The 8,899-nt window shown below is 50.3% G+C and overlaps 2 protein-coding genes across 2 annotated transcripts in view; both read left to right on the top strand.

The window, feature by feature from the left end:
• Nucleotides 1-1,183: 1,183 nt before the first annotated feature.
• Nucleotides 1,184-5,701, top strand: EAH_00021140 (hypothetical protein, conserved; the record flags this gene model as incomplete). Its single annotated transcript, XM_013397089.1, has 1 exon — nucleotides 1,184-5,701. The coding sequence occupies one exon, from the start codon at nucleotides 1,184-1,186 to the stop codon at nucleotides 5,699-5,701; it is 4,518 nt and encodes a 1,505-aa protein (XP_013252543.1).
• A 2,220-nt stretch (nucleotides 5,702-7,921) lies between these two features.
• The window catches only part of EAH_00021130 (hypothetical protein, conserved), a gene marked incomplete at both ends in the record, with an annotated part of 1,533 nt that continues 555 nt past the window's right edge, over nucleotides 7,922-8,899 (top strand). The window contains one exon of the mRNA XM_013397088.1: nucleotides 7,922-8,899. This exon is cut by the window's right edge and continues 555 nt beyond it. Coding sequence (XP_013252542.1) covers nucleotides 7,922-8,899 — 978 coding nt within the window.

Genomic DNA, 8,899 nt, shown 5'->3' with positions numbered 1-8,899 from the left:
CTTGCTGCTGCTGCTGCTGCTGCTGCTGCTGCTGCTGTGGATGCTGCTGCTGCTCTGGTTGGTGTTGCTGGGAATGGGGCTTCTCTAGCTGCTGCTGCTAATGCTGTTTCTGCTGCAGCAGCAGCTCTTCGAGCTCTCGTTGCTGCTGCGGGTGCGGCTGCGACTTCTGCCGCAGCGGTGGGTGGAAGGGTTGTTGCTGCTGCAGCAGCTGCAGCAGCAGCAAGTTGTTGCTGCTGCAGCAGCTGCAGTCTGAGTGCAGCCTTAGCACTTCTGGTTCGCTGTTGTTGCCTAGGCTGCTGCTGCTGCTGCCGCGCTGCAGCAGCAGCAGCAGCAGCAGCAGCAAAGGAGAAGAGAGGGAGAGCCCCAGGGCCTGCTGTCTTGAGGTTTGTTGCTGCGCATGCGCGGTGTATATACACCTCAATACATTATTATTCGTTTGTTATTTAATTTCTGTTTGTTTCCTTCTGCTGAGGCTTGGAACGTTGCTGCTGCTGAGGCGGTTGCATCCCCTGCTGCTGCTGCTGCTGCTGCTGCTGTTACTGCTGCTGCTGCTTCGTAGGAGGAAAGGTAGATGATAACAAATTAAGCTATATCTCCAACAGCAAAAGAAGAGGACTGATTTTGTTTGGTTTTCTCCTTGGGGCTTTTTGCAGTGAGGCTTGTGCATGCAGCCAGCAGCAGCAGCAGGTGCTGCTGCTGCTGCTGCTGCTGCATCCCCACCGGCAGCCACGGGCCTGCTGCCGACCTTCGAGCGCCTGTTGCTGCTGCTGCTGTTCCTGCTGCTGCTGCTGCTGCTCTTGTCTCAGCCTCCACCCATTGTTTTAAGATTAATTCCGCTATTATTATTATTTTTGTTTGATTCAGACTGGTAAAACTTGCTGCTGCTCTTAGTGCTGCTGCTGCTGCTGCTGTTGCTGCTGCTGTCCCTCGAAGGGCCTCGTGACCACCGCCGACTCGGGCGGCAGCACACACACCGGCCACACAGCAGCAGCAGCAGCAGCAGCAGCAGGAGATACAATCTTAAATGCAGGTGCTCTTCTCCTGAGAACTGCAACACCTCTCCAGATTAAGGGCTGCTACAAGCAAGGACGTTGCTGCTGCAACTGCTGCAGCTGCTGCTGCAGCTGCTGCTGCCTTCGCGCGCATTCGACAAGTCGAAGCAGCAGAAACAGCAGCAGCAACTATGAGCCCAGCAGCATTGCAGCAGCAGCACAATCAACAGCAACAACAACGCCAGCAGCAGCAGCAGCAGGATCAGCAGCAACAAACCACCGGTATGGAGAGATACTCAGCAGCTTTGTCTAGCTCCTGGAAGGTATGCTCGCAGGTGCAGCACAAGCTGTTGCTGCTGCTGCTGCTGCTGCTGCTGCCGTCACCATGGGGGAACAGTGCTGCAGCAGTGGAGTTTACTGGGGGCAACGACGGAGGCGCAGCACCACCACATGCAGCAGCACCGCCGCATGCAGCAGCACATGACCGTGCTGCTGCTGCTGCTGCTGCTGCAGCAGCAGCAGGGGCCCCTGCAGCAGCAGGCCCAGGGCCCCCTACGCTGCGCTTTCCTGAGCTAAAGAACCTTATGGATGCGTCTGTGGGGAGGACGAGCGCAGACATTTCTCTTGCAGGCTATCAGGGAACGAAGACTAAGATGGAGTCTGTGCTGCAGCTTGCAAAGGAGCAGCAGAAGCAGCAGCAGCAGCAGCAGCATACGAAGGAGCAGCAGCTGCTGAGGCAGGCAGAGAGCCTAGAAAATTCTACACCTCCTCTTCTTCATCCCCCTGCTGCTTTAGCTGCTTCCTTTACACTCAAAGAGATCCCTGATTTTATATTAGCGGGGGTTACTGAGGTCTTCTTTGCCTGCCGCGTACACACCAGCAGCAGCAGCAGCAGCAGCAGCAGCAGGAGATCTGCGCTGCTGTGCAGCGGCCAGCCACCTGTGGGTCAGGGGGGTTTTGAAGTGACGTTGGGCTTTGAGCTAGTAGGCGGCGAATTCCCTGGGATATCAGCAGCAAGAGCAGCAGCAGAAGCAACAGCAGCAGCAGCAGCAGCAGGTGCTGCTGGAGGAGGAGAAGCAACAACAGCAAGACAGGGAGTAGCATATGCTGCAACTTGCAAGATAGGCCTCAAGAAACATAGAAGAGAAACAATATATTTGTTTGGGTTTCTTGAAGCAGCTCTAGGGCTTTGTCAGACCCTCGGCTACTCTAGACAGGCGTATATACACACTAGCTTCCCTACACTTGAATATCTTCTTGAGCTGCAGCAAGACAGCATATTGCTGCTAGACTTTAGAGCTGTATCTTCCCGATATGCTGAGTTTGGTGAAGCAATTCCTCTTGTTGCTGTTAACCCCAACCCTTCTCGTTCGATGGTTGCTGCTGCTGCTGCAGGATCAGGAGCAGCAGCAGCAATAGCAGCAGCAGCAGCAACAGCAGCAGACGAAGAAGAAGAAGCACCTCCAACTAGGCGACCCAAGGACCCGCACCTAAACCAAGTAACGGAGGCGCAACTTTTGTCTCCAGATCCTCTGAATGATATATCGTGGCTGGGTATTGCTGCAGCAGCAGATCCTCTTGCTGCTGCTGTTGATCGTGTATGGTTGGGCATGCAGCACGTCGTATTAACCGAAGGAGTTACACAAACAACTGAAGAAAACTGCTCAATTGCATTAGGTTTAAGGAGACAAGACTTTGAAGCTTTTGGTGCTCTTCCTGGCAGTCATAGGATCCCAAGCTGTACACCTGGTGGCCGTCTATTAGAGTGTATCAGGGAGCTGCGAAGGCTGCAGGCCCCCTCCCTAACAGGCCGCTTAATTTTCCTGCTGCAGCAGCAACTCCTTGCTGCAATCCCTCGCGAACCGCTACAGGCAAGCCGCATGACTCATCTGCTGCGGAGACAAGGGGTGTGGCTGCTGCTGCAGCAGCTATTAGGAGGTGCAGCAGCAGCTAGGTTAGAGGAGCCTGCCCAGAGGGAATGGTATAATAAACATATGTATGAAGTAACAGCAAGCAATTATAAAAGCTATCCTTACAATATATTGAAACATTATAGGCATACTCTACGCTCAGAGGTGCTGCGCTTCGGCACTCTATACTTAGACCTCTTCTCTACACAAACATACTGGAATACATTTAAGCGGGGCTGCTTCCTTCAGGCCTGGGGCCATGCAGATGCATTAGGTTCTGTCTTCATTAGAAACTCCCCTGTCGGTACCTTGAGGCTGCATCAAGCAGCAGCAGCAGCAGAAGCTGCTGCTGTTGCTCCTGCAGCCCACGGCACGCAAGGCGAGCATCATCACCAGCAAATGCACCAGCAAATGCACCAGCAAGTGCAGCAGCACATGCACCAGCTGCAAGAAGAGGAAAGGAAGATTCGATTCGCATCTCTCCTTCAGACGGCTTCTGCTGTAGACCCAGTATGGCATACACCTGTTGGGGTGTATGCGCAGCTTCACGACAGAGCAGCAACTGCAGCAGCTTTGCAGCTCCCCTCAGGCTTCCTGCTGAAGCCTGTACAGCCTGTTTATGACTTTACACATCTGAAGGTGGTTGCGGATGCTTCGTCTGCAATGCTAGCAGCAGGAGACACGTCGTACCTTTCACCAGAAGCAGCAGCAGCAGCAGCAGCAACAAGGCGGCTGTGGCTGCACAGCCCTGCTTTTACTTCTTCTGGCGTTGTTATAAGAGGGGTCCCTGCTAGAGATGGAGGCTACTATGATATTCTTCTTGTCTGTAACACAGGAGGCCTCTTCCCTATAACCCGTACTGTTGGGGTGTATGCGCAGCTTCACGACAGAGCAGCAACTGCAGCAGCTTTGCAGCTCCCCTCAGGCTTCCTGCTGAAGCCTGTACAGCCTGTTTATGACTTTACACATCTGAAGGTGGTTGCGGATGCTTCGTCTGCAATGCTAGCAGCAGGAGACACGTCGTACCTTTCACCAGAAGCAGCAGCAGCAGCAGCAGCAACAAGGCGGCTGTGGCTGCACAGCCCTGCTTTTACTTCTTCTGGCGTTGTTATAAGAGGGGTCCCTGCTAGAGATGGAGGCTACTATGATATTCTTCTTGTCTGTAACACAGGAGGCCTCTTCCCTATAACCCGTACTAACGGAAGCTGGCTGCATTCTCTATTATGCGAGCCCTTCTACAGCCAAGAAGGCCGTCTCCCTACCAGCAACAGCACCAGCAGCAGCACCACCAGCAGCAGCAGCAACAGCAGCAACAGCAGCGGGTGGAATTTGAGCGGGAGGAGTCCTCATCGGCGTCTGATAGGAATAGAGTTTGAAGTGAAGGCGCCTCATCGCTGTGGGGTAGGCTTTCTTGGAGATGAAGGAGATAGAAATGCAACAGAGGTAAAGGGCAAGACATTGCTTGATCTCTTCTGGGGCTTCTGTTGGTTGCACGGGTACCGTGTAGGCTGGCTGATAGATGAAGCTCAAGATTTATTTACACGTGAATATATGAAATTCTCTTTAGGAGCTGAAGCAGGACATACTTTCTATGAAGAAAGCGGCTTTCACTTTACTACTCAGACTATTACAGAGAGAGGAAAGACAATCCCTTGTCTTGGCTTCCCCAGCAGCAACAGCAACAGCAGCAGCAGCAGCAGCAGCAGCACCAGCGTGGGCCACTCCTATACCGGGGTCAGCGCCATCGCCGGAGGAAGCAGAAGCAGCAGCAGCGGTGGACAAGTAACCCCTTATACCGGGCTGTGTCTGCTTGGTTCTGATCTGCTGCAGTCTTCTGGCTTTGACCCCACAGTAATGTTTCCTCTGCGAGAAAAGGCCTTTGAAGTGCTGCAGAGTCTTTCGTTTGATTGCCGCGCTGCTGTTTGGCATGGCTGCAACAGCAGCACCAGCAGCAACAGCAGCAGCAGCACGAACTTCTTCCCGCTGCTGCAGCAGCTACCCAACGGTAAATGCGCCTTTGAGGATAATAGGTTCTGGCGAGAGCTTGCAAAGATGAATGAAGACGCCTGCGGGTTTGGTAGGCGCATAGGTGAATGTCATAAATGGGTTAGGAAGCATTTGGGGTGTACAGACACCCAAAAGAAAGGGTGCTCTTATCTGAAGTTTCTTTACTCGAACTTTTTGTATCCAGGAGGAGACCCTACAAAGAAGCTGCCTCAGCCTGTGCAGCAGCAATGGGATAGCATAGCCCTCAGCCTAGTGATGCAGGAGCAGCTAAACCCTAGAGGTCTGCTGCTGCAGCTGCTGAAGCTGGAGTTAGAAGACTGCGCAAAAGGCACAAGCAACTTGCAGCGGCAGCTGCAGCAGGTTGGGCTCAGCTGCGATATTGCTCACAGAGATGGTGAAGCCCTCAGAGATATCCTTCAGGCTTCTGTCTTGCTGATTGATTTCACAGGGCTTCCTCAGTTTTGGGTTTCCAGGGAGGGCTCTGCGATAATGCATCAAGCAGCAGCAGCAAGGGGAACACCGACAATACGAAGAGAAGCAGCAGCAGCAGCAGCAGATGCAGCACATGCACCACATGCACCGCATGCAGCACATGCAGCAGAACTATATCTGCATACTGTCTGCCCTGCTTCCTTCGCATGGGAGTTTATCGTGCGCATGCAAAGCCAAATGTACAAAGGCATCGAAGCTTCAGCAGCAGCACCAGCAGCAGCAGCACCTGCTGCAGCAGCTGCCCACTCAGTTGCTGTTCACGTCAGACACCACTCCCACGGAGCACCTCCCCCTCAGTGAACTAATAACAGCAGCAGCAGCAGCAGCAGCAGCGCGCGCAGCATCAATAGGAGCAGCAGCAGCAGCAGCAGCGTGCGCAGCAGAAATAGCAGCAGAGGGAATGACAGCTACAGCAGACAGTCTGTCTCTGAAAGTGCTGGGCCCACACGCTTCCGGTGTATAAAATTTATTTGTTTGTTTAGCTTTCTTCTTACTAAATATATTTGTTTGTATGTTTATTGTAAGGATAAACTGCTCTACGTCAACAGACGTATGTCTATGTATATATGTGCATTAATGTGGATGCATGCTATATATACAAATCACATATTTATATACAACTATATATATATATATATACAATATATATATATATACAAATATATACAACTATATATATATATACGGCTGTGTATAAATATATATGCACATATAGTTGTATATACACAGATAAGTTTATGGTTCTATGTACATCTATAAATATAAATACAAATATATATATATATATATATATATATACATCTATATATATATATTCTTTTGTTTATATTTATATTTATATTTATATTTATATTTATATTTATATTTATATTTTATATTTATATTTTATTCGTAGGTATGAAACAGCCCAAACTTCCGCTCGTTTTTTAGGAGGCAATTATTTGTATTTAAATATATTTCTACAAACAAAGATGCAAACTAAAATGAACAAAAAAAAAACAAAGTGCAGCAGCAGCAGCGGTGTGCAGCTGCTGAGCAGCGATACAGAGCAGCAGACTTTGAGGTTGTTGGAGGGCCTCAAGGGTATATTTGCTTAGAAAAGAATAATGTTATTTCATTAATATATATAAATATAATATATATATATACAAATATATACAATATATATATGCATATACACGCATATATATACATATATATATATATATATATGTACATACGTATTTATATACATATATATATACATAAATATATACATACTAATGTACGTATATATATATATATATATATACATATCCAGATATACAAATATAAGCACACATATGCATATCAATATATATATATATATATTATATATATATTATATATATATTATCTATACATACGTATCAGTGAGATGCAGTGGCATGCTCGTCTCCTCTGCTTTCTGTCTCTGTCTCAGCAAACAAAACAAAAGAAGACAAAGACAAGACTTAATTTATTTTCTTTGTTAGCATATCTACGAATAGATAAAGATAGAGGCTAGGAAATTTGTTAAAGTAATTAAATTGTTTAATTAAACGAGAGAGGAGAGGGCGCTGGGGCGGCGCTGCTGCAGCTGCGTGCCTCCGCTTCATATATTAAACAACAACTTATACTTTTTTATATTCTTCTTCCTACAATCCATTTGAATAGTTATTCACTTTGCTGCACATTTAGCTGCGGCTTCTGCTGCTGCTGCTGCTTCTGCTGCACTCTTTGCTAGCTAGCTAGCGAACTAGCTAGATAGCAAGCTGGTTCGAGCGGTAGCTAGAACCAGCTCGCTACACACAACGGCTAACCAGCTAGCTAGCTAACCAGCTGCCTAGCTAACTACCTAGCTAGCTAGCTAGCTAGCTAGCTGTGTTCTCTACTTCCTGCTGTCAGCATACATGCGAATAGCAGGAAAGCAGCAGATACTCCTCAGCATCCCCGTTTGTCTGAGATGTACAGACTGCAGCTAAGTGCCGTGCAGGGCAGCTTGCAGCAGCAGCAGCAGCAGCACCAACACAGGGGTTGCCGGCCCAGCCCCCACTGTGTTGCTGCTGCTGCTGCTGCTGCTGTTTCTTTACTCTTGATGCCTGTCTTCTAATCTTCTCTTAATCATTTACCTCTCCTATTCTGCTGCAGCGGTATTGGGAGGCAAACTCAGCCGCAGGCTGCTGCGTTACTCGATTCTGTCTTTTGCCGCAGTGTCCGCATCAGCAGCAGCAGCAGCAGCAGCAGCAGCAGCTCATCTGTCAGTATAACTCTTCTAAGTATAAACCAGACATAAAATAACACTGCAGATTATTTATATATCCTCAACAACTTTCATTTCAAGCTAAACCGCTGTCTAAGGGGCCCCCGTGGGGCCCAGTGCAGCCTGAGCCCCTTGGGGGGCCCCCAGGGGCCCCTAGGGGCCCCCCAGGGGGGCCCCCCGGGGCCCTCTAAGGCTAAAGGGTTTGTTATAAGCAGCTACTTGTGTTCTTTTATCGTTGAGTTTGAGTTAAGAATGTCCTTATGAGGGGCCTCTGGGGCCCCCAGATTGCTGGGGCCCTCCGGCAGCAGAAGCCGGGGGGCCCCTTAGCCTGCAGCACAAGAGCTGCCGCTGCTGCTGCTGCTGCCTTCGTCTATTATCCCTTGGGGGGCCCCCTCTTAGAAGCATATCCTGCAACTGGAAGCCTTCGTGCTGCTGCTGCTGCTGCTACAGTTGCTGCTGCTAATAGTTCAGGGCACAGGTGCAGTAGCACATCGATCCGTTCCCTCTCGCGTTCTGCTGCTGCTGCTGCTGCTGCTGCTCCTTCTCCGAGACCGGCTTCTGGCAGTCACGATGATGGGTGCAGCAGCAGCACTTGCGCTCCGCTTGGGGGGCCAGCAGCAGCAGCAACACACCGTATGGGTTCTTCTGTGCCTTCGCAGCAGCAAGAGCAGCAGCCAGCAGCAGCAGCAACACACTATATGGGTGCTTCTGTGCCTTCGCAGCAGCAAGAGCAGCAGCTGCAGCAGCAGATGCATCAGCAGCTTCTGCAGCAGCAGCAGTGGTTGTTCAGCACGCCAGAAAGCGAAGTGCTGAAGAAGCAGCCGCTGCGGAGTGCCTCAGCAGCAGCAGCAGCAGAGGAGGAAGTGCTGCTGACGCCAGAAGACTGTATAGAGTTTTTCAAGCTGCAGCAAGGCACGATGCGCCCTGAGCGCTATTTGCTGCTGCTGCAGCAGCTGCAGCAAGCTCTTCACTACCAGGAAAGCACCAGCACCAGCAGCAGCAGCAACAGCAGCAGCAGCAGCAGCAGCAGCAGCAGGAAGCGGAGCAAGTTCATAGAAGAAGACGTTGCTGTTTCCTTTCAGAGGTGGCTGATGCTACGAGTAGATGCAATCCCTGCTCCCTTGCTGCTGAAGTGTTTGCTGCTGCTTGAGCAGCTGGGGATGTGCAGCAGGCTGTTGCTGCATGCAGCTGCTCCTTTGCTGCTGCTGCAGCTGCCGCAGCTGCGACTGCACGGTGCC

The sequence above is a fragment of the Eimeria acervulina genome, genomic scaffold (genome assembly GCF_000499425.1).
Source record: "Eimeria acervulina Houghton genomic scaffold, Eah_scaff149, whole genome shotgun sequence".
Taxonomy (NCBI): domain Eukaryota; phylum Apicomplexa; class Conoidasida; order Eucoccidiorida; family Eimeriidae; genus Eimeria; species Eimeria acervulina.
This window is presented reverse-complemented; position numbering and strand designations above follow the sequence as displayed.